The following is a 25,000-nucleotide window of genomic DNA, read 5'->3' as shown; positions in this document are numbered from 1 at the left end:
CCTGCCAGAGTTCTTTAATACAGCCAACACAAGCCTGAAGTTTAGCAACGGCTCAGACAGCAGTTATGTTTTTTAACACGTAGAATCACACATTTCCGTTTACATTAGCCGTGTTAGCAGGCTACCTTTCTAACGCCTTTGTAGATGTAGAAGTACAGCTCACGGCCCACATTGAAACAGATCCTGTCGCCGTTGCCCGACTGATCGTTGACGTTCACGAATGAGACCTTGACGGGGTTGGAGCCTTGCGAGTTGAAAGGCACCCTGTTAGGACGGCTGTATTCGGAGTGAGTGAGGAGTTTATAGACGCCTTCCCGAGTGGTGAACTGAGTTTTAATTTCGTTCATCTCCTTCCCTCCTCCCTCCGCCGCCATCTTTGAAATTAACATTCATTCCTCTCCCCCCAGGCCGGCCGGATCTTACGCAGGGGGGGGGAGCGGGCCATGGAGCGGGCATTCCGACTCTCCCGTTCCCCCCAACGGTTCACCGGGGAACTGGCGGAAGAAGATGCGAATTAAGAATAACTTATCACATCTTTGCACTTCTTTAACACGTTGAAGCATTGTTTTTAAACCATATGTTACAAAAAGTACAATACATTTTGGACAGTCATACAACAGTAGGATATATTTTACGTTGGTGGAAAGTTATATAAATTTAACGTTACTTGTATATATGTTTAACCAAGCGTTCGACATTATTTTTGAAGTCATGTACCACTTCCTCAGCCTGCACAGACATTTGGTTAGGAAGAATAAAATAAACTGGCATTTAAACTGTCGTGGATGGGGTCGTGCAGAATGGCAGAATCAACGAGGTCAATACTGAGTTTTATTTTGAAAAACAAATATCGCCGGACGTATTATTTTGTTAAAAATTTGAAATTGGCAAACTGAGTAACGTTAGCGTTTTGAACGCGTGTCCATGCTGTTTGTCATGTGTGACCTGCTCACCTGTGGCCACATTTGGCTGCAACATATCAAAGGCATCTACGCGTTGCTGATTAATTAACGTTAATCTACCACTTTACCTACCTGACTACGCAATATCGACATCTTTTATGTGTTTTACTTTGTCGTGGTTGAAAAAAAAAAAGTTTTACGTGCCGAATGTCATGGCATATAGGAGAAGACAACTCTCACTTCCAGGTGAGTTATCAATTTTTAGTTTCATTTAAATTTTAATGTTTGGTACTCATTTCACATATTTGTTTTCTTGGACATGATATTCTCCATGATTTTAAAAAGAAGAAATGTGTGTTTATTTTTAAATGTGCTTAAATGCAATATTGCACTAACGTTACAACTTTAATGCGTTATTTTCTTCAATCAGATCACGGTGATAGACATGTGTCGAACAACATGGACCAGCTTGCTTTCAAATACATGGTGAGATCAGTTAGCCACATTTCATCTGCATATTGAGAGCGTTTGACCTCGTCAGTGTAAAAAAATTCTAAATCACCTGCATTTAACTATTACCTTGACATTCTGGACTGGAGTGAACTTTCTTTGTTTTTGTTAGGACATGTGTAAAGTGGAGTCCAGCACCGATTCTGACTCCGAGATCAGCCCAAGATGGTCAGACACCAGCACTATGGTATTGCTTTACTTCTTAATTTGAACATCACACACACTAGGGTTGAACAATTTTGAAAAAATAACTAATAGTGATTATTTTGACTGAAATTGCGATGTGATTTGCGACATTGGAGGGAATGATCATTCTTACATTATTCTCATTTTCATTAAAAAAAAACATTAAAATGATTACAGTGTGAATTTTTTATTTTATTTTTTTTTTCTTTAGAGAATTTTTGTACTAAAGAAAGATCTATCTTTAGTCTGTAGAATATGATGTGTAGGCCAGGACATCTGTGCAGCACAACAATATTCAACTTAAAATGGTATTTTGACACACATTTAATCTTCCTCAACCTCAAATATTGCACACAATAAGCACAAATGAATAAGTGGCTATGTAAATTTATACAGTATATGTATATTTTAAATGGCTTAAAGAGACCTGATCTCAGTGCCAGATGGAGGACATCTCCATTATTTTTGTTTTAAAATGGTATCAAACTCAATTTCAATATATAAACTGTTATATTGTGACAAAATAGACCTACCTAAATAAATATACCTAAACTGAGATGCTTTCTAAGAAATTGACTCTACATGCCATTATCTTCACACCACCCCTGACACTGCACATGTATACACCTTACCAGCAAGTCTTGTCTTTCATGGTCTTAGTAACATCATTTAGGAAGTCTGGGCTCCAACGTGCATTGATCTTTTTAATTTATAAATAAATTACTGTCTTGTTGATACAAAAAAAACTTAACCCTGAACTCATTGTGCAGGGATGTGTGAGCAGTGCACCAGAGAGTGGGACTTTTCGGAGGACATTGCCGCTAACACACAAGCCTGCAGGAAGGCATGGCGGTTATTCTTTGGTAAGCATTCTCCTTTCTTTAATCCATCCATTCTGCTGCAAAAGCACCCTGCTGTTCTATGTATTTCTGAATGAGTTAATGCATGATTATAGTTTTTGGACCCATACGACGGGAGCTCTGAGGATTCTGATGAGTCAAACGTCGACGTGGGTGTCTCCAGCAGGCGGACAAAGCAGCAGGGAAAAGGTGGAGGAGGAGGCTGTCGGTTCTCAGGCAGGAGCAGGAGATTTATCCTTCATCACCCTGCCTCCGTTGCCCTCAGAGAAGTGGTGAAAAATGGCATGAGAGATGCTGTGACGGACCAGAAACATCTTTTGGACGTCCAGATGAAATGTGGGAGTGACTCTGAGCTTTGGGTCTGTGAGCTTGACATTCTGCCCTCCCACAATGACAGGGATGACTGTAGAGATCTTAATAAGGAATTGGCCAATGAATCAACAATGCACACCCAAACCATGGATATAGAATACCATTGCCAATTTGATAATTCAGGCTTACATGCTAGAAAACCGTCCACATCTGAAACACCTGGACTTGTCATCCCAGTGGAAGGCAGGTCGTCCCGGATGCTGGATTGCTGCTCTGAGAGACCCTCTAGTGGGTGTAACCTCAGATCTGTTTACAAGAGAAAGCTAGGTTCCCCTGGAGCAGAAGTGGAGGAGCAGGGGCAGAGAAAGAGGCAGTGTGTTGTCAACATGGAGGACGAACAAGAGGGAGGGGACTCTGCGTCTCAACCACGTTAGAGCCATCCAACCATGGACTGAGAGTACTGAAGTCATATTCAATGCCTTAAGTGGTAGATTAAATATTATAATTAGTTATCTGGCAATGCACTTTGTTTAGTCGTGTAAAGATAAATTGGTGTAGAGACCTGATGATTTATTGTTCTACCTCAAGTTATGTTGCGTTTCTCACAGGTGTCACATATTGTGCTGATTGTCTCTAGGCAATCATTTTTGTTGGTAAAATTACCATAGCAGCCTGGGTCTCCATAATAGACCTAAGTACAGCCTATGTGCTGGCAATGAAGAAAACTATACATTACATTACAGACCAATAAAGAAAAAGCATCTTTCAAAAAGTAAATTAAAATATGACACTAGTTGTGTTTTTTTTTTTTCCTCCACTAAATAAGTAGATATTGGTGCACAGGATAGTAAATTTTGAGCGCCTTCTGATTTTAATGGTAAAGATGACATTCAGCAGCCACTAAATTTTATCCACGGGTGACACACCAAAAGCTAATTTTGTTAAAATGGTATGTTAAAATGTTGCTTTGTACCAATTGATCTAAATTAAATTTCTTCACCAGTTTCGAGCATTTGTGTTGAAGTTCTCTTTCTGGAAAATACATTTTTTAAGTAACAGTTGTAAATTCCTCTTGGAAGATAATACTAGATCGATTTTTGAAATTGGGACAAACAAAAAAATGCACAACTTTATTGATTTTCTTCAGTCTTGAACATATAGTGTGATAATGTAGTCTGATTTTGCTGCAAACAAGAACCTAAATTTCATCCTCCCTTTTCACACACTTCTGGTGTGACACTTTTTTTAATATCTTGCAGTTATCTAGTTTGATTTCCTTCATTATTTATGGTTTATGTACTTTTACTCTAGCAAACATAAAAGTTCATTTCTCCAACCAGCAGGTGGTACTAACACACTCTAAATGTAACATTTTTACATCGTTTAGCCTCAAGTCCTGTTCTGGTTAGGGAAACCTTCAGTATCTTTGTGTAAAGGTTTGGTGGATAAGTTGGATGACTGTCATGAAGTCAACGTCCACCACCAAGCGCACTGGTTCTCAGGTTGTATATTGAAATGTCAGTCACCGTGTCCAAAGGTGATGTGGGATCTGAGCTAAATAGAGGCCATCATCTTCCTCTGCAAATTCATACAAAAATTGCATACATTCCCTGATACTGTCCACTTACACACTGCTTAATCTAAGTTTATAGCAAACAAGTGGAATTCCCTTCAGAGAAGTCCTTTAACAAGGACAAGTGATCTAGTCAAACTAGATCAACAGACACATTAGGACAATCAGCTTCCTTGTTTTATGGTGTCCGCTTCATATATCATGAAATCAAGTGACTTAATCAACCTCTCCCCTTATCTTGTCAGTTAATGTGTAGATTCTGGCAGACTTTTGACAAGTGAATCTGAGAGATTGACAGTATTGAAGAGCTGAGAAGTCTCTACAGAAACCTTCGGTAGTTTACACTGGCAAGTGCCACATATGATACCGACTTTAAATGAAACATTTACTACTACACAGACAATGGTGAAGTCATAAATGCAGTTTATTTCATTCTAACAAGTTTTATTCAATCTAAAAACATACCAGTTCTTTCATAAAAACTATGTATTTTCAACTTTCCTTTTCCACATTTCATTTTCTCTTCATTTACCATCTGACAACATTCCCTTGACCTTCTAAGACACTTTCCAAAAACACTAACAATGGGTACATGCTAATTACTGCTCCACAAAAAAAACTAAGTTTTATATTGGAATGCAACAACTACTTTTTAAAATGGTGGTTAATAAGCAATGAAGTGATTATGTGTGGCTTAATAATAAAGACTCTCTGGTCTCCAGGAATGACTTGGGTCATCTACTCAGTGCACAGGATAGCAACTCCGCGCTCATAGAAGCTATGTGGATCTTCCTTGGTGGCAATGTCAAAGTCAACAGTGAAGATGAGGTCCGACCTGGTGAAGTTCAGGTACACTGGCAGAGTCACCTGCAACAAGGAGGAAAAACTAAATGTGATGAGTGGTTCTGGACAGTCATCCAAAACACAATACAAGGTAAAAAAAGAAAGCAAAAGCAAAATTTATCAACATTAGTTATCTTTCTAAAACATCTGACTAAATTATTTGACAGAAATTGTTTTATATTGTGTATACATATCTTGTTCATACCATGTGTCTCTTCTCATCACTGCTTTGCTTGATCCAGCGGAGCTGAGTGAGAGGCAACTCAGTGGAGATAGAGGTGGACAGAGACAGCTTGTTGTTGGCACAGGTAGATCCCTGCAGTTTCAGACCTGAGAGAAGCAGTGTTTGACATTAGAACCCTTGGAATTTTTACAAATGAGAGAGTTATTTGTGTTAGTTATTTTGTGTTGTTACTGGATTCACATTTTGAATATTTGGGTGCTACAGAATTAGGACCTATCCTACACCTATCTATTCACTTCTTTAAAGGACATTTTGTCAATTCATGTACCCCTCAGTATGGACCTTATGCGATTTGCAAAAAACTATTTTTTTTAAAGATAGTTTTTTGGACTTTTGCCTTTATTTGATAGAAACAGCTGAAGAGAGATAAGAAATTTGGGAGAGAGAGATAGGGGATGACATGCAGCCACTATAGTAGGGAATCAGCCTTGTACGTGGTGTGCACACTACCAGGTGAGCCAACGGCACCATATCCCATACAACTCTAATGCTAACAACAGTAGATGGAATGCCTGTTGTCTGACCTTTGATGCCAAAGCTGCAGGCATCCAGTGCGGCACCCTGGGCGGAGGTAACATTGACCTCCAGACACAGCTCTTCAAGAGACCAGCTGTTGGCCTGGGCCACATACTGGCGGGTAGCTGTAATGTAAGCCTCCGGCACAAACAGGCTGCCGAGGCACACGTGGATGTTCTAGAGAAGGAGAGAAAATAATGAGTGAGGGGGTCAGTTTTTAAAGGAATCTTGATTCTGTGCACAAACCATACCTTCAGTTCCTTTGCACCCCCACTGGCAGCTCCCTGGGAGATCTGCTGCAGCTGTTTGATTCGCTCACTGAAGTCTGCCACCCACTGGATCACCGTCATGGAGGCTGGAACTGTGTAGCGACACCAGCTGCGAGGGAGGATGCCTGAGGAGAAAATAAAATTTATGCAAGTATGCCAGTTATTCAAAAATATCTTGTTGGTCAAGGCTGACAATGAGTAATTGTAAGGAGTTGCAAGATTTTACCTTTAACAAGGTCACTGATGAGTGTGCGCAAGTAGTTCGTCTGCTTCTTCTTTCCCTCACAGACCTGCACCACATCAGACAGATCCTGACGGACCTCCTGCAGCAACTTGCCACCCATCTTCACCTCGCGTTCAAAGAACCGGAACAGTGGGTCCTGAATTGTTTGGACAAAACGAAATCAAATCCAATGCAGACGCTTGGCAGATGCATCAATGACACAAAGAAAATCACAAATTTATCTGCTTACTTCTTCTAACTCCTAACCTGTGCTTTTGTTTTTTATTTCACCTCATGAGTCAAGCACAATCATTTAAAACATACAAAAATGGATCTGCATTACAGTAACTGCCAAAATATTATATACAACTTCTTGAAGAGAACACACAATATTTTAAGCCGTTCCTCTGAAGTCTTCTTGCCAACCTTTCCTCACAATTCTGCCATTACCTTGATGTTCTCCACTGTGCGTTTGAGTGGATTGACTGTTTGGGGAACGAGTTGCAGCCAATTGGAGGCAGTGGTGTGGAGGGTCCTCATCCAGGCTGGCTGGGCATCAGCTGTGGACGAGGCGCGCTCTTTCTTCTCCGTCTCGTAGGCAAGGTCATCCTCATCCTCCAACATCTGCATTTTCAGCATCTTACCCATCATGTCAGTGCCTGTGCAGCCCGGCGGAGGGAACGAGTGAGCGGGGACGGAGTTGGAAGACAAAGCCAAGGTGGGAGGGTAGGGGGAGAAGAAATTAATAGTGGAACATGAAACAAACAGCTTACCTTAAGGGTGTGTTAAGAAAGTTTGTTCAATTAAAAAAAAAAAAAAAAAAGGACTTGTGCCAGGCAGGCAGACAAATTAGGACTACACTGGGTAGGAAGACCCAGGCTTCAGGCAATATTTCAAATATAACATTCAACACAGTTCCCAGGTGGATAAAGTAACCGCATTCTTGACTGACTGGATCTGTAGAAGAAAGGAACATAACCAATGTAGGGTAACGGGTTTGAGAGAGAAACTAAGGGGTGGGGTGTGAGGATGAAGGAGAGGGGGAGTGTGACAGGCGGTCCTATGGGTGGATGCTTGTGGGAGTTTGGAGGAGGTGTGGGAAATCAATATGACAAAACAGGGAGAGGATGATATGGTTGAGGGGATGGGGAGGTGTGTGGCTGTTTTGAATCCTAACCTGAGGGTGGGGATAGTATTTTAGCAAAGCGACATGATGGCTGTGAAATGCAGCTGCTGGAGGGTGAGGAGACACACACACCCTTCCTTTGGGCAGAGCACCTGTTAAAGTGCAATGACTACAACTACACAGCTACACCGTGTGCCTACGATATACATGACTGCAAACAGGAGGTACTAGAAAACTAACAGGTGAAGTGAACCCATCAGAAGAGAGATTAGCAGGGAGACCACCCTCAACATATTCTTTGCCACCACACACAAACACACACTAGTCTGCCCAAACAGACTGTTCCAGTGAGACACCCTGTCAAAATAAAAGTAAAGACACTAGAATAGAGAAAGATGGTTAATGATCTGCCCTTTAAAAACATGAAATCTGATTAGATGAAATGAGGAAGTTGGATCAGGATGCGTAGTGGTCCAGTTACTGTGACAGAAAACCACAGTACACATGATCAAGATGACCGGCTGTGGCGTACCCTGAGTGGTGAGCAAGACCTTCTCAGCATTGCTGGGCAACCCGAGCCAAGATGGAGTCTGAGTGTCGGGAAGCAGCTCTACCCAGTGCATGAACTCCTCACGCCTGTAACAAATCATAAATCATTTTTAACTGGTTGAGGTCATGAGAGAACATTTGTTTAACTGGAGCTTTAGCTGGAATATTAACACTATTAAAAGCCACTACTGACCGAATGCCATCAGGCATCTTGATGTCCTTGTGCCCGTCAACCTTGAGAGCCAGTTTGAATCCACTGTCAAAGCTTCCCTTGGTGAAGATGCGGTCCAGGAAGGTGTTGAGCAGACGCTGGTCAAACTCATTGTCAATGCGGCCACCATAGATAGACTGGGCCATCAGAGTTTTCAGAGCCGCCCAGGGAATCTTGTCCGGTGCAATATTCTGACGACCCTGTGTGTTAAGGTTGTAATTTCTTAACATAATTGATCTGATGAATTTAGTATTTCTAAAGGTAACAACTGTATAAATTTATGGGTTGTTGTATATAATAATTTATATTGGCAACAAATAATTCTTATGCTGACACATTCAAAGCACTGTATATAATTTCTGAAATAATCTCCAACCTTAGCAGTGTCGTCCAACCAGGTGTCAATGGTGTCACAGGCAGAGCGAAGGTCAGACTCTCCAAATTCATATTTCTTGGACCAGCCCAGTGGTGCATAGCGCAGACGCTCCTGAATGACTGCATGGAACCAAGCCAGCAGGAAGTAGAGACGAGCACGCTCGTTGGGAGCCTGTAGAAACATGGGAAAAAAGTTATTAAGAAGGCAATTGTGGAGAAGTCTGCAAACAGCAATGATGGACAACTGTGAGTGTATGTCGGTAAGTCCCGATCAAGTCACCTTGCACATGCGAGCCACAGGGATGCTGCTGAAGGTTCTGAGCATGTTGGCCTTGACGCCAGGAGGAGGTTCAAACACAAAGATACGACCGGCACGAAGCAGATTCACTGGCACCTGGCGGGAAAACACAGTATTGAGACTTTGACCAGTTAAAGAAATGAATGGAAATATTTATTTGGGGGATGTGGTTTACCTTGGGGTTGATCTCCATTGTCAGGAAAAGCCTGAAACTGGAATGAGGCTGCATGGAGTGAAGCTTCTTTTCCAACTGCATCAGCCATCCGGGGGCCAGGTGGACATTCTCCAACATCACCCACCTGCATGACAATCAGGATGTCAGTACACCAAAACAAAGTGTACATGCTCAGAAAATACACAGAAAAAGCATTACGCACCTGCCGGACTTGACAGCAGTATTGATGTCTCTGTCTGCCTTATTGAAGCCCTCAGCCGAACCTGTGGACAGTGTAAGAATACACTTAACAATATCCTCACTTGATCCTATTTGTGTAGCCAGAGTATGAGCTTATGTCTTCCTTACCAATCGAAATGGAGGTGATTTGTTTGTTCTCCTCAGCAGCCAGATCTCTGACCAGGCCGCTGGCATCATAACCTGGTACAGAGCACATCAACACTGGAGTGCTGGGCTTCACCTACAGACACAAGAGAGGAATGTCAGCACAGATTCAACAATACTGACTATGGCAAACGTCTCTAGTGAGAAAACCACAGAAGAAATACTGGTAACTACCTCGTTATCCACGATATTGGCCAGGTCAAGAGGCTGCTCGATGAGGCTCATGAAAGACTCTCCCAGCACCTTTGAGACAAAAATGTGCGACATTGCCAGGAGACGGTCAGGGCGGAAGGCCTCGATCAGCAACAGCTGGTGCACTGCCTGGCCAATGAGAGCTGAACATGGAGTGGTACAGGGAAGAGCAGACAGGTCAGAGCAGGGTCATGTATACAAAGAATATATACTGTACATATTTACATTCATTAAAAAAAAAAAAAAAAAAATCTATCAATATTTGCTTGGCTTTAACATTTACGCATCATTTATCAATATACTCACTGGACTGCTTCTCCTCTGACCACAGATAAGGAACAGACAACTCTGGAGTGTTGCTCTCAATCCACATGAAGAATTGCTGAAAAAAACAAAGCAATAATGATTACTGATACGTTTTGTATTAAGAGGTATGCTTATAAATACAAGTCTGTCCATGTGTAGCTTCTGTTTAATTATAACAGATTGCCAGTATTTCTCAATGCTCACCTCATCTGCCTCAACTTTTTCCACCAAGTCGTTGAACGCTTGCAGGCGGCTGAGGCGGACCATGGCCTCACTCTGTTCAGTGGTCAGACCTTTCACTTTGGGAAGTGACATGCCAGTCAGAACAATCTCCTTACTACGCAAGAAGTGCTGGAACTCTGCATCATATGAAGGCTCACTGGAAAAAGATGGGTTAAAATTATTAAGATCTATATTGACACCTTGTTTCCTTTCAATGTGCATTGGTGCAATACTGCTATCTTACCTGGTTATGCCCTTTAGGCTGATCTTAGCCAGCAGCATGGCAAAACTGATGTGATCCTGGTGGAGCATACCTCTGGCTGCTCTGTTGAACACCACCTACATCCATACATACGTAAGCAAATCATGTCTATTACTATACCACCAAAGAAAAGGAGCCTCTTGTTTTCAAAGTGTGTGGTTCAAACCTGGAAGAGGTCCTTGGTGATGATATCGAGTCTCTGTGTATGATCACTGATGCTCTTGAGGTTGGGGTTCTCATACAGCACTGTGTGGTAGGTATCCAGGAAAAAGTGAAGGGAGTACTGGTACAGGAAGTGCATCTGGAGCAACACACAAACGCAGATTTGTTAATTAAGTGGTTGTTTGACTAGTTTACGAGAGTTCTTAATGTAGTGAGATTAAGAAATTATAAACCAAAAAAGGGATCGTTTGAAAGAGCTAGTAAGATATGTCCAGACCTGGTTGAGAGACTCCATGGTGAAGTAGATGCTGCTGCAGGCAGAGGACAGAGACAGGTATTGCTGTGACACTGCCTCCACCTCTGCCATGATGATATCGGTCTCCTCCACCTTCCTGGTCACCTCAGCTGCCTCCTTCTTCAGGTTCTCCAGCGTGGTGATGATGGTGTCGTCATCAAGGATGCGGCCTTTAACCTCATTGAGGGCTTGCAGAAGGGATTTTTCCAGCTGACGCAGACGCAGTTGGAACTCACCTACAAGAGACAGGAGGACAGTTGTTGATCGGCTTTTGTCATCTTTTTGCAACGCGACATTGGTCAGCACATCAGCAGTTTTCTGTCTCACCCTGCAGTTTAAGGAGGTCAGAGCGTTTCTCATCCACATCAGGCCTCTCAGCCTTTAGGACCTCGTTGAGACACTGGCTCTGAAGGCTGCTGCGTGTCACAGTGAAGTTGACGAATGTAACACGAGAACACAAGTCTGGTGGGAACTCGACCTGCATACACAAGACACGCATAGAAAAATGTCTTTCTACAATCATTTCAATGAGGGAAATACTCCTACTTCAGTCTTTCTTTATGACATAATTTGTTAACACTGACATACACCTATTAAAATTAGCTAAGTACTCTCTAATCATTTAGGTTTTATCTATTGATAACATAAAAAGATAGTCTACTCACCGTTGGGTCTCGTGTAGAAAGGAAGATGACAAATGAAGGTGACAGATCGATGTCCTGGTCTCCCAGGGTGATGAGGACACGTCCTCCAGTCCTGCGGACCTCTCTGTTCAGCACCGGGTTCAGGATGGGGTCGTAACTTTCTACATCCTTAAGGGGGAAAAAAAAAAAAATTACTATAAATAAAACAAATTCTTGATGAATACAAGAGCATTGGAAAGTGAGTAAGTAGCACAATAATGTTAGCAGTGTATAGTAGTTGATCATACCTGGACCAACAGTGGGTTTCCAAAACGCAAGGCGCTCTCCAGATTCTTCCTGAAGGCATCATCCAGGAAACTGGTTCTGGTGATCTTGCGTTCTTTGTACTCATTCATTATGAACTCTGTGGCTTGGCCAGATGGATCGATGATTAGAGGGTACCTAGAAAGGGCAGTGATATAGAATACATCAGCATGGGAAGTGCAATCAGCTGAAGGCTAATTAATGCTGAGGAAGGCTTAGTATTAGGAGTAACATTACAGCAATGCAAGAAGAGAAAGATCCTGACCTGTTGAACCTCTTGAGCATGATGGCGTTCTCAGTGCAGAGATCATCAGCTGGGAGGGAGTTCGCTTGCCAGCGGAGCCTCTCATCAGCATTGGACAGGTACTCAGTTCTGGCAATGTCCGTACGGAACTGGGGGGGAAAGAAATGACACCATTGGAGTTTAACATAATACATATAAAATATGTGGTAGTGCATATGGTAGATTTCAAGTTCAACATGTGTGTACTCTAAAACACATTTGAAAGAACGCAAACCATAAGTGGAGGACAGCACCTTTAAATTCATTAAAACCTAAACTGCAACATACTTACTGGTAACATGAATGAAGGCAGGATTTGTAGATGTGATGAATCATGACTTTGTGTATTGGAGCTTTAACTACCTGAATGTTGGCCTGCTGTAGATGGTGAGACCAAGTAGTGAACAGGTTCTGTCTCATCTGTTGCTCAAAGTAGCCGGCATAGGTAATGAAAGCTGCAGAGAGCAGACAGTCTCCAGCGATGGTAGACATCTGGTTCTTGAAGGTCTCACTGGTCTTCTCCCAGCGGTCCCTTTCAGCTGACAGACTTTTCAGTAGGGCTGTGCTGCGATTCACCTGTGAGAGGCGAGAGCAAGAGTTCAGAAACAATGCTGGAAGACGCATGTTAAACTGGATGAGAAGAGACAGACACAGAGGGAACCGAATATTGGTTTGGTGACCGGTTACCTTAGCCTCAACCGCAGCCAGGTCGGCCTTGATGGCCTGGGCCTCTGAGATGAGGACGGCGTATTCCTCCTTGTAGCGGGCAATGCTAGCCTCCAGGTCTCTGATCATCTGCTCCACCTCCTCTGCCTTTGTCTTGTTGTCTGTGGCGTCATCTTCGAGCTTCTGCAGTTCATTACGCAGAGGCTCCACACGTTTCAGCATGTCAGCATAATTAAGCTAGGGAAACGGTAGAACATGGTATACATTAAAGGAGTGCTCTCTTTACCCAATTATTCACTTAATCTTCATATCGTTTATGCTTCCTTACCTGAGCAATCGCCCATTTCACCATAGGTCCACAGGCCAGTGACGCCCTGTTGACTTGGTCGTAGTTGTAGCTTGGGTTGGAGAGGTAGTTCTTTTTCATCTTCTCACGGATGGAGTCACTGGATAAGTAGAAACCAGTCCAAGTAGTTATAATATAGCAGAACTTTACATAGACAAAACCTTTAATGTGAAGTGTGGAACAATTATCATGAATCAGGAAATAAAACATTGCAGAAGATCATTAAAATTTTGTTGGGGGTAGGGAAGGGGTTCAATTTCTACCATCTTCACTGTGAGAAATGCAAAATCAACCACTGACAAAATGTTACCTAAAAATCATTTTCTGATTCAGCAAAATGAATCAATAAGAAACCTAAAATCAAATTCTGATCACAGGTGCCACTTGATTAATATACTGATTGATTGATATCATTTGCGCTTCCATTTAAGACTAGACAGACACCGGTACCTCATTTCCTCAGAAGAAAAGTTGACTATGCTGCTGATGAAATTGTCCCTGATAATAACTTGTCTGATTTTTTTCCAGTCATTGGTCTCCTCGCCCAGCATAAGGCAGATAGACTCCAGGGCCAACTTGACTGCGGCTGGGGGATTGGTCATGGCCCGCACTTCTACTAGGTGCTGCCGCTTAATAGAACTCACCGCTAGTTAGGAGTTAAGAGGAATGTATTTGAAAGAAAGAAGAGAGGGAGAAGGGGAGCATATAGGGCAAAAGAAGGGAGGAATTTGAAAGATTCAGGAGTTGAAAATTCAGAGGGGAGGCAGAGACAGAGAGAGCTTTTAGTGCAATTGCAGAATATATTCTCTCTTTTTTCACCTGATCTCTTCAGCAGAGAAGTTAACAATAGTGGGGATGAAGTTCTCCCTCATGATGATGGAACGGATCTGCTTCCAGTCAGTTGTGCTCTCTCCCAGGAGCAAGCAGATGGACTCAAGGGCCAGCTTCACGGCCGCAGGAGGATTGGCCATGGAACGCACCTCCACCAGGTGCTGCTTCTTAATGGACTTAACAGCTATCAACATCAGGTGAACAAGGAGGTGGATTATGACAAGGAAGGGGCAGTGATGAAGGGAGGATGCAGATAAAGATCGAACTGTTAACCAGAAGCCCTTGCACCATAAGTGACTATGTAATAACAATGAAGAAAAGCTGTTACAGGAATGAACAATAAATTAGTCATTTTTCGTCAAAACAACAGTGTAGCACACATTGTAGGGCATTTATATAGTTCTATTGTTAGTAAACAGTATGATCTGTTCCATCCTTGCAGCACAAGACTGCGGTAATCATTCTGCAACAACAAATCAAATGCTCTTTAAAGACTGCTCTGAGAAAATATGCTACTGTACCATTCTGAGCCTCAATAACAGCAGGCTCCACTTGGTCCAAGTCCTCTTTGACACTCAGCTGTTTGTCCTTGATCACCTCCTGCTGCTTGTACACAGCTTCCTGGATCTCCTGGCTCATCACCTGGAATCACAATAGTAACAGTATAGGAGTATAGTTTAATACATCAATTAATCCAAATGTGCACTGCAAGGCTAAGGGATCACGTTACTACAAGCTAAAACACATTATCAAGAGGTTAGGTTTGTCTTCAAGATGAGGAAAGAAAAAAAAAAATCCTTTGTACCTTTTTCTTTTCAGCCTCCTGCTGGTCCTTGACCATCTTCTTCAGCTTGTCATTGGCAGCAGCGTTCTTGGCCTCTAACTCCTGGCTCTTGATTCTCAGGTCACGACGAAGCTCCTCCACCTTGATGATGTATAAGTATAATCAGGGAGTCAGACAAGAGCAAGCAGCAGTTGATAAGCAGTAAGTAAGAATTAGGTGGAATAAAATGGCACTTCAACCCAGCAAGCACATTAAAAGAGTAAAATACAAAATTACTTTACCTGATCAACAGTCTCCTTGATCTTGCGGAGACCAACGTTGAGGTGCATCTGCTGCTCCTCCAGCTCGCTGCGTTTCTCATTGAACAGGTTGGCATACTGGTTGATGAAATCCAGGTAGTGGCGAGGAGTGATGGCCATAGTGTGACCACCTCTCTTAGCTAGACGGTTGTTAGCCTGTGTCGAGTTACCAACAACATATGAAGTATACATTAGCAAACTGCACATTAACTTGGTTTTACAGGATTTCCAAATGCCCATTTGCTGTTGAGGCAAACCACAGAATCGCCTCATCGACCACCACTGCAAACATCCATCCCTACCTGATGAAGTGTCTGGTGTACAAACACACAGCCATTGACAATAGCCTCGCGGTGAGATGGTGGCTGGGGCAGTTTGTCATAGACGATGGGCATGTAGTCTGGCACCTTGTAGTTTGGTTTCTCCAGATCCATCTTGCTGGTGAACTCCTTACCCACCTGATAAAGGGCTTCAGTGGACCAGTCTCCAAACCAGTTCAGCACACACCTAACACAAAAGTTTTCAGTTAAGAAATTCCATCTTCTAATTATAACCTTGCAGCAACTATTCCCCGATTGACAATAATTTAATCAATTAATTGATGCTCAGTGTCCACCATGTGTCTCTGTACCTGTTAAAGAGGGCAGGAGATGTGGCAGCCCTGTCCTTCAGGCCCTCTGATGAGGGGTTCATGGTGAAAACAACATGGAGGTTCCTGATAACCTGGCTTGTGAACCACTTGTACAGCTCCTCATGTGTATCGAGCATCAGGCCCTCTTTCTGGGCTCCCTCCTTACACTGAGTCATCAAAGTGGCATACTCATCTCCCTCAAACAGGCCAGGAACCTTTAAAAAAAAAAAAAAAAAAAGTAACATTAACGTATTAGAAACCAGAAAAGTAGGTGCGCGTACAACCCAAATAGATATCTTATCTCAAAACTTGTGTTGCAGTGTTGTTCCCCAATTAGTTACCTCTCCGTTGGCCAGCAGTGTGTTCATTCTCTCAAGGAAACCAGAATCCAGCACATTGGACTCATCCATGATGAAGGCAATCTTCTCATTCTTACAACCTGAGCGACGCAGCACTGTACGCAGGTCCTCATCAAAGTCTTCTCCAGTGTATTTCCTGTGTACCTGAAAACACACACACACAAAAAAATTAATAAAAACCACACAGGCAACTGTAGTAGAACGGCTTCAAATATCTTCACGTCTTGAACCAACCTTGATCTGGTATACACTAAGTCCGTTCATCCAGGCTACGAAGCGAGACAGTGTAGTCTTTCCTGCTCCACTTACACCGATCAACAGGAGATGGCCCTGAGGCTGACGGAAGATTCTGGAGGAGGATATACAATTTTGAAATTTACTCCAAAACAATTGTTTCAGTCTTATTTCTTGATCATTTCTAGACAAACACCAGAGGAGAAGTCAATCAGCGACCGTGAGCTGAAGACACTGTCACTCACCGGTCAATTCTGAGGACGTGGTCTAGCACCTCATTGAAGAGCACTAGAGGGACATCCAGCTCCTCTTCATAGAAGACCTTCAGACGGGCCTTCACATAGTCCCTGAGCTCCTCCTGTTCCACTGGGATGTAGTCCTGTATCCACAGACGACAATATCAGTTTAAATGGAAATCAAAACGGCTGAAGACTTGTGGCCCATTTTCAATAATTTAGCATCATTACCAGAGTTTGATTATTACAGCGTGATGAAGCTGTTCCTGGTTTACCTTAGAGAGCCAGTTGCTGTAGAGGATAGGCCTGTTGAGAGCCTTCTCCTTATCAAGGTTGGGGAAGTGTTTGACAGCAACCATGTCAATGTTTTCATCTGTCCACCTTCTCTCTTCATCACCAACCAGCCTGGAAAAAGTTTTTAAGATGAACCACATTATCTCCAAAGACTTGTGCATTTGTTAAGTGGCACACTAACACTAACCATGCCAGTCCCTTAAAACACCATCAGAGTAGATAAGAAGAGTTTAATAGAGTGGTAAAGGTCAGCCACTCAGAAACTTGCAGTCACCTGTCCTGGAAGAGACGGAGCGCTTCATGGGCCCAGATACGGATGAGCCCCTCCACGGGCAGAGTCTCAAGTGGCCGCAGGGCCTCAAAGATTCCCCTCACCCAGCGGGTCATCTCTCTGGGAGAGTAAATGTAGTGAGGTTGGGTATCCTGGGTAAACCGCTCCTGAAGGGGGAAAAGGATTAAAATGAGATATGGAAACAAATTAGAAAGTGTGAATGTCAGGACTAAAAAGTGATCAATAAAACGTATTCTCTTGTACGTACGTCTGGTGACATTAAGTAACCTTGATCTTTTTGATTTTTTATATAGATATTTACTAAGATCCTTTACCTGAGACATGGTGTAGAACTCAACCATAGCAGCAGTAAGAGGCTCAGCATAGGTACGTAGAGAGGGGATGAGGCGCAGCATGGCACGGTTGAAGGTTCCATAAATCTGTGTCAGAGAGGCTGGGCCTGGATAGTCCACGTACACCACAGGAACATGACGCAGGAACCTAAAAACAGCACACCACAACATGGCCACTGTTAGGGCTCGTCATATCCAATGTAGATTTTTTTGTAAGTATAATTTTCATTTAAATGTTTGTAATTTATTTTCTGTTAATCACGGTATTGATTATATCATTGTTCTAATCAGGTGTAGAGTCCGAGTACTGTACCTGTGTGTAAGAGGCTTTCTGCCAGGGTCAGTGGGAGGATTACAGGCTCCGACAAACTGGATCCTCTCCAATTTGACCCAAGTCTGGTCGGAGGTGCGGTAGAAACCTCCATGTTCCACCATCTGCAAAGAAAACACAACAGGGGAGCCTTTAATATACAAAGAGGGGTGCCAAATTTCAGGTTGCACACTTCAATGTCCCATAATAGCCAAATGTAATAAATACAAAATAGTTTAACACCAACAATGCATCATACCTGTCGGAGGAAAGAGATGACTCTCTGTGTGCCATACTTGTCCATGTCCGGCAGATTGATTTCGTCACAGAACAACACCAGCCACTTGCCCAGCTGGACAGGGGCGAGGACCACACCGTTGGGGGTACGGCGGTACTCGCAGTAATGATCAAAGGTCTTCAGCAGCAGCTCTGGGGTGGTAGCACTGGAGAAGTTCAGACCCACAACCTGGTAGAAAGCAGGGACATGACATGGAAATGACAACTTAATTTTAACCTAGTTTGTCCATATTTGTTCAGCAGTTTATAATATTCCAACTCCAATGTACATAATCAACATTTAAAGCATAAGTGCTAGCTTTCGGGTCCATTAAAATTCCTAGTGATGTACCTCATCAGTTACAAGGTCAGTTCAGGTTCATCCAGTCTCTCACCTCCATATCAGGCAAGGCTCTGAGAGCGCTGAACAGAGTCATAGTCTTTCCAGAGCCAGGAGGTCCACACAGCACCAGTGGTTTATGCTCTGCCAGCCATGTGTAAAGCAAAGCCTCGTGGCGAACAGTGTCCAGGGTGGGAACCACGACATCAGGGGATGCCACCTTGTGGGTCTCTACCTCAATCTGGGGCACCTTGCCCTGCCAGGACTGCCACTCACCTGAGATGCACACCTGCCAGATGCAAAGAAAACAATACAATGGTTATTCTGAAATTAAATTAATAAAGACTTCAGAAGAATTCAGTAGTTTTGGTTAAGTGACTTGTAGATAAACACTTAAGATCAATATCCGTTTAAAACTAGGAGGCTGTACCTCGTAGTCAATGATAGGGACATTGGGAGCAGAGGGGAGGGGTACAGTGGTAATGCGACGGATGTATTCTCCGAGCTCAGCCCTCATCTTCAGCCGCCCGTCACCAGAGAAGGACCACAGCACAGCGTAGATAAGATATTTCTGTAGAAAGATAATGCCACAAAATGTATCAGATTTAAGAAAATATATTTTTGCAGGGTTTAAGTTCAACGTTGATATTACAAAAATAAGAAATGTATGTGTGTCTTTCAGTTATTTGAAGGGCAGAAAGCAGAACATTACCTGCATGTATTTCTCCAGCTGATCAATGGGCATGGGGAAGTCAGGGTGGTTGTTGTTGTATAGCGCCACATTACGGCAAGCCTGGTGCAGCATTGAGAACAGGGAACCCATACAGCGCAGGCGTGTGAAGTCCATGATGTGCTCCATCTTGGAGGCATGCTCTAAGGCCTTGATCACTAGGCCTGTGGAGGTGAAGTAAGGCTGCAAGATAGCTGCAGCATCTCGCTGGATCTAGTGTAAAAACATGCAACAGGACATTAGTAAAGACCTGTGATAAACATCCTTCTTAGATTAATTCTTGAATGAATTATTGCACCCTTTTCTCTTCCCCTTAATTACCTGCAGCATTGGTGATGCAGTCTCTTCCTCGTCATCTGTGCCCTTCCTCTGGCGCTGAGCTTCATCCTCTCCCTCGTCTAATGGGATGCTGCGGATACGAGCCAGGAAGTGGTTGAAGATCATGTCAGTGCTGAGAACATCCTCACTGAACCACACCATACCGCAGCGAGACACAGTGGCCAGGGTGGCGTACTTCAGGTCCTGTACTTCAAACATTACACGCACCTAGAGACCGAATAAATGTCATATCAATACAGCATGCCTTCACCAGCATAAACGATAATGAGAATCTGCATTTGACGTGCTGTCCTCTTACATTAGGTGGCAAGCTGAGACGCTCTCCATTGGGAAGGGTGAGCAGCTTGTTGTCATCCAGTACAGAGTTTAGATTTTCAACCCACTCTGGATCAACATCACCATCAAAAATGATCCACTGACGCTTTTGCAGTTCACCTCGAACATTGTCAATAATCCTGAAATTGAAAGAAAATTTTAAGTACTTAGCAAGATAAAGATGAACTGACATGATGTATGCCTTCACAATGAAATTTGTTACAGAACTTACTTCCTGAGGATGTGTGTGAACAAGCCATCTGTCCATTCACGGGTGTTGGGGTCCAGGGTTCCATACAGGTGGTCCTTGCTGATGGCCTTGGGGTCGATGATGTGGGCCACACCCTCAACACCCTCAAGCCTCTCCAGGGCCTTGAGTAGCACCCTCCATGCCATGGTCTTCCCACTACCTGAAGGTCCCACCATCATCAGACCGTGGTTGATCTGTGTGATCTGGTACAGCTGGAGCACCTGGAAGAGGGTGAAAGACAAAGTCTCACAAAATGTGAGTAACTACTCACTAACCAAGTACCTGTTGAAAACAGGCACCCTTTTCCAGGAATATGCCTAAAATAACATACCCAAATAAATCAGGAATAACTCCTCCTTTAAAACACTATGTCCACGTTCCAAATTACATTAGAAATATTGATAAAAACAGTGAATATTCATCAACATTCCTGTCAAAAGCCCCGGTACCGGGGGGCATCTGTGTTCAACAGGATTTATACTGCACTGTCATGCAGACCGATTTGATCCTAGCCCTGTAAAGGACTTCTGTGTCTTTAGCAGTGGGCAAGGATGTATAACTCAGTATTTCTCAATAGGATATATGTTGACTCCATTTAGTCACACACCTTCTCCACCCACATGCTGCCCACATCGTCACCGTCTCCGTATGTGAGGTACATCTCAGTGCAGACTTTCTTCAACTCTTCCCTCAGAGCAGTCATCTCTCCGCGGTGGTACTGGACTCCAGGGAAGACATCTGACAGCAGGCTGAACAGCAGAGGGATGTCTTCCGCCACCAGCTTGGGAACCATTGTCTCGCACACACTCTGGATCAGGATCTACAGTAACAAGACATAGACCGAGTGAAATAACCATTCGAGATACTGAAATTTCGAGCTGTATTCTAAAAACAGATTTGCCATATATAATTTTTTATACCTCCTGTTCAGGAAGGTTCTCAGCGATTTCATTCTCATCAACGACCTCTCCACGCTCCGCCTTCTCCCTTTTGATCCTCTGGATACGCTCACGCTTGACATTACCAGCACTGATCAGCACGCTCTTGAGAGCTCGGAGGCCGAAATCGTAGTGACTCTGGGATGACAGCTGCTCATCACACAGCCTGAAATAGAAGCAAGGAATACATTGACAGAGGAAAGACCTCTCAAAGACAACAATCTCAAAGCTACGTACATTTTTCTTAAACAGTACATACTTGAAGAAGGGCACAATCTTCTTGGCAAGGATCTCAGCTGTACGGAAACCTTGAGAGTACAGCATTACTTGGGCAATGAGCTGGCGGTCGGGCTTGGTCATGGCCAAGCTGCGGAACAGCTTCTTCAGATTGTCAGGCAGGTTGGAGCGGCCAGCGTAGCCAGGATTCATGGTGATGAAGATGGCCATGTCTGGACTCACCTTCACCTGCTTGTTCAGGAGCTCTGTGGTGACTGGCACACCTGAGAGGGTGACATGACAGGTGAATAAGGTGGAGACACTGATTTTCTCCCTCATCTGAATGTTATGCTTTGAAAAGATTATTATTTTTTTCCTAAAATGAAGAAATCCATTTTGTTGCCATCCATAATGTCTTGGACATTATCATTCAAACAGGACAGGAATCAGGACATTCCCATTCTAGGACAGTCTCCTTACATATTGTAACGCCTGTGTTCCCACACATATACATACTCCTGTCTCTGTTGGGGTTGCTGTGTTCCCTCAAGGCCACCTGGATGTACTGGACCTGCTGGGAGACGGCAGAGAGCATTCTCTCCTCCAGACGGTTAAACTCATCAAAGCAGCCCCATGCTCCCACCTGGCACAGACCAACGAAGATACGACCCATGGCCTATTTAAAAAAAAAAAAAAAAAAAAAAAAAAAAGAGATCAGCAAAAGAGATTTGTAATTTGAAATACAGACATGATAAACGGCTGCATCCTTTATCAAAAATTATAATTGCATAATGTACTGATCTCTTGTGTTGCTGTTGTCTAGCCTAAGAATCTAAATGCAGTTATGTACCTGGAAGTCAAATGTCTCATCACAGTTGAAGACCAGGACAAAGCGGCCCAGCTGGTGACCAAGAGCTTTCACTGACTCAGTCTTCCCTGTGCCAGCAGGACCTAGATAGGGAACAAACTCAGTGAAGCTAATGTGTAAACCTAAAATCAAAATCTCCATTTCTCATATGTACAAAAGCCCCTTTTCTACTGCACGGTACCATCTCGACTCGCCTTTGTTTGGTTTTCCATTGTGGAAAAGTTGTACCTGTACCCGCTTCCAGGTACTACTTTTTTTTCGTATTACCTCTGTTGAGGTTCCAAGCGAGCTGAGGCAATACTAAAATGTGACGTGAACACACAGCAGACTACCGATTGGTCAGAGAGAATAGTCACTATTCACTGCCTCATCATCGCCAGACAGAGGCCAGCAACAGAAAGTTTTATATTTTACAGTTTTCATATTTTATCACTAAATCCACTACTGAGAAGTTTTGAGGTGAGAAACCAACTGTGTAGATTTCGAATATTGACAGGTTTACAAGAAGTGAGGGCGGAACAAAAATGTACTTGAAAGATTTCGGAGTCGAGGAGCTCCGCAAGTGGTGGCGGTGGAAGCCTGCGGCAATCCACCGTCACACAGACCACTGCAGCAACAACGGCAGAGGAAAATTGCAGCTGTAAGGTTTTCATACCGCTTATTTGTCTTTACATTCTGAGTAATGTTCAAACGTTTTAACTTACATTAGAAACAGCTGTATGTGGGTTGCATTGAACATTACGTCGCGGCAGTTGTGTGTGCCGTTGCTATGACGTCCAGCTACATTGATAGGTACTATCTCAAGTCGAGTTGAGCTGGTACTGGTAATGGAAAAATGACTAAAAAAAAGCTTCCGTACCAAATGGTGACCCTCCAAGGCGGGCCTCCAGAGCCTGGGTCATGGTGAGATAGCAGCGGTCTGTCAGAGGGGTCTGGACAAGCTTGTCCTGGACTCCCAAGTACTCAAATCCGTAGTTGAACTTGGCATTGGCCATCTGAATGGACAGCTGTTGCAGAACATCTGTCTGCTTGGGGTCAAAATAGAAGCGCATCTGGCAGAGCCACTCGAAGGACTTCGGGTTGTCGATCTTGTTCTTGATCAGAGTCCTGGTTACATCACGTTGGTGCACCAGCTCAGTAATCTAAGATGGAGAAGGAAAGGGATTTCAGATACAATTTTAATTGGACAACATTCTTTTAAAACGGTACTAAAATTCCCTCTAACCAGGTGCTCCAGTTTCCTCCTGCGGAGTGGAGGCTGCTCCATCAGCACGGTGTCAGCCAACACATTAAGGGTGGCCTCCACATTTGACAGCACTCCCTGCATGAGTGTCATGTCCCCACCACCAGCGATAGAAGTCAAGGCAGCCTCAATGTTCTCAGACCAAGCGATCTGAGTGGACAGGACCACCAGCTGGGCCTGCGAAGAGAGAAAATAGATCAAGTAAAATCACATTACCTCACTTCCATGTATATGGTGAATAACTAATAGTGTCTCAATACCAACCTGGTAACGATCAATCCAGTTGATGTACTGACTCAGGTCAATGCCTGTGCCCTTGTTGAAGGATGTGACCTCTGTGACGGACTCAGCTAGCAGTTTGGCCAGCGTCACCCTCATCTCCTTTTCCACCAGCGTCAGCCACTCGTTGATCTTGGGGTGCTGTGTGATGGAGACTGGTGTCTTATAGAGAATCTCCTCACCCTCGCGGGAGGAGATTCCCAGCACCTCAGTGTTGTCCTCATTGAGCAGGATGCTGGAAACGCCAGCAAACATCTTTTTGAAGTGCTTTTGCAGTTTGGCCACATTCTTGCTATTACCAATGATTTCAAGTAGGTCCTCGTCTCCCACAAAGTAGAACCTGGAAACAAGAAGAGTGGTATGGATCAATTGAGGATAGTTAATAAATGAATGTATACATTGGTGAAAGTTTTTCCCAAATATTCATCAACTTAACTCGTGAAAGTTCTGTGTTTTATATGCACATTGTATGAACACTGGAATGTGAATTGTTATCAGACATTACAAAATAAAATTCAAGGACTCCTTTTCAAGCACTAATTAAAAAAGAAAATATCTAATTCTGAGCAATTTAATTACATAGACTTGATGAACAAAACTTTGGTTAAAATATAAGTTTTATGTGGTTCATTTGAATTTCAATTTTAAGCACTCTTTCTCCTCTTCTTACCTGGGGAATGAGGATCTTTCCCTCTCCAGGTATTCTCCGAGGGCTTTCTGGATTTTTCCCAGAAGGTCAGCCAATCGCTCCAGAGACCTCTGCACCCCTTGTATGTTCAGCACATCCATCACTAAGGGAGACTTTGACACCTTCTTCATCAGTGCCAAGAACTCTGTGCTGATACTGATGATCAAAGAAAAAGAGAAAAAAATTTAGAGCTAGTGCTAATATTGTTACAGTGATAAAATATTTATTGAACTTGTCACTTTGGTTTGTTAAAATAAAACATAGAAAAAATTAGACAGGTCCTTATTTACCTCTGGAATCTCTGGGTTTCTACAGGCAGCAGATGTTTGATGTCAGCACTGCCGGTGAAGATGCCTTCCAGATAGACCCAGCGACGCTGGACATCAATCCAAACGTCAAATAGAGCCATGATGCGATTCAGCTTGTCCTCCCAGCTCAGAGCGTCTTCCTCAAACACCTGGGAGAGAAAAACAAGAAGCACATGGTGTTGATGCAGTTCTGACAGCTTAAATATTTGTAACCACTGTCTCAGCGAACACAACATGCAATTCTTTCTACCTTGTAGTATGGAGACAACTTCATGGCAGACACGCTGTTAATATGTTCTTTGACCTTGTTGAAGAGGTCATCCCAGCCTCTAATCAGACGGCATTTGTTCTGGTAGTTCACCAGGTCAAGC

At 43.3% G+C, this 25,000-nt stretch overlaps 3 protein-coding genes across 3 annotated transcripts; 1 reads left to right on the top strand and 2 right to left on the bottom strand.

The window, feature by feature from the left end:
* Nucleotides 1-89: 89 nt before the first annotated feature.
* Nucleotides 90-463, bottom strand: LOC119896817 (WD repeat-containing protein 20-like). Its single transcript, XM_038710258.1, has one exon. The coding sequence runs from the start codon at nt 387-389 to the stop codon at nt 114-116; it is 276 nt and encodes a 91-aa protein (XP_038566186.1). The 5' UTR covers nt 390-463; the 3' UTR covers nt 90-113.
* A 565-nt stretch (nt 464-1,028) lies between these two features.
* On the top strand, nt 1,029-3,779 carry LOC119896816. The gene is made up of 5 exons (XM_038710257.1): nt 1,029-1,148; nt 1,333-1,388; nt 1,525-1,599; nt 2,369-2,461; nt 2,554-3,779. The coding sequence occupies exons 1-5, from the start codon at nt 1,061-1,063 to the stop codon at nt 3,202-3,204; spliced, it is 963 nt and encodes a 320-aa protein (XP_038566185.1). The 5' UTR covers nt 1,029-1,060; the 3' UTR covers nt 3,205-3,779.
* Nucleotides 3,780-4,749: 970 nt separating this feature from the next.
* Nucleotides 4,750-24,996, bottom strand: LOC119896815 (cytoplasmic dynein 1 heavy chain 1; the record flags this gene model as incomplete). Its single annotated transcript, XM_038710256.1, has 57 exons — nt 4,750-5,210; nt 5,392-5,516; nt 5,955-6,123; nt 6,198-6,340; nt 6,442-6,595; nt 6,889-7,097; nt 8,097-8,200; nt 8,307-8,524; nt 8,701-8,871; nt 8,980-9,093; nt 9,173-9,296; nt 9,375-9,435; nt 9,521-9,632; nt 9,731-9,891; nt 10,055-10,130; nt 10,259-10,433; nt 10,521-10,615; nt 10,705-10,839; nt 10,978-11,231; nt 11,323-11,473; nt 11,661-11,807; nt 11,927-12,080; nt 12,208-12,335; nt 12,589-12,801; nt 12,913-13,128; nt 13,220-13,337; nt 14,057-14,252; nt 14,590-14,710; nt 14,874-14,993; nt 15,134-15,307; nt 15,454-15,658; nt 15,783-15,997; nt 16,124-16,285; nt 16,376-16,490; nt 16,621-16,754; nt 16,887-17,016; nt 17,180-17,343; nt 17,512-17,677; nt 17,843-17,964; nt 18,099-18,305; nt 18,511-18,744; nt 18,886-19,026; nt 19,168-19,398; nt 19,507-19,731; nt 19,823-19,979; nt 20,072-20,310; nt 20,697-20,909; nt 21,010-21,193; nt 21,287-21,527; nt 21,760-21,919; nt 22,094-22,194; nt 22,971-23,253; nt 23,337-23,531; nt 23,619-23,973; nt 24,304-24,477; nt 24,612-24,778; nt 24,880-24,996. Coding segments are annotated over 57 exons (9,504 nt in total), but the record flags the coding sequence as incomplete, so codon positions are not given.
* Between the last annotated feature and the right edge of the window lie 4 nt (nt 24,997-25,000).

The sequence above is a fragment of the Micropterus salmoides genome, unplaced genomic scaffold, assembly GCF_014851395.1.
Source record: "Micropterus salmoides isolate LMB-PRFRI ecotype aquatic unplaced genomic scaffold, ASM1485139v1 Ms_hic_scaffold_1083, whole genome shotgun sequence".
Classification (NCBI taxonomy): domain Eukaryota; kingdom Metazoa; phylum Chordata; class Actinopteri; order Centrarchiformes; family Centrarchidae; genus Micropterus; species Micropterus salmoides.
The sequence above is the reverse complement of the archived record's forward strand: the minus strand, read 5'-3'. Positions and strand labels throughout refer to the sequence as shown.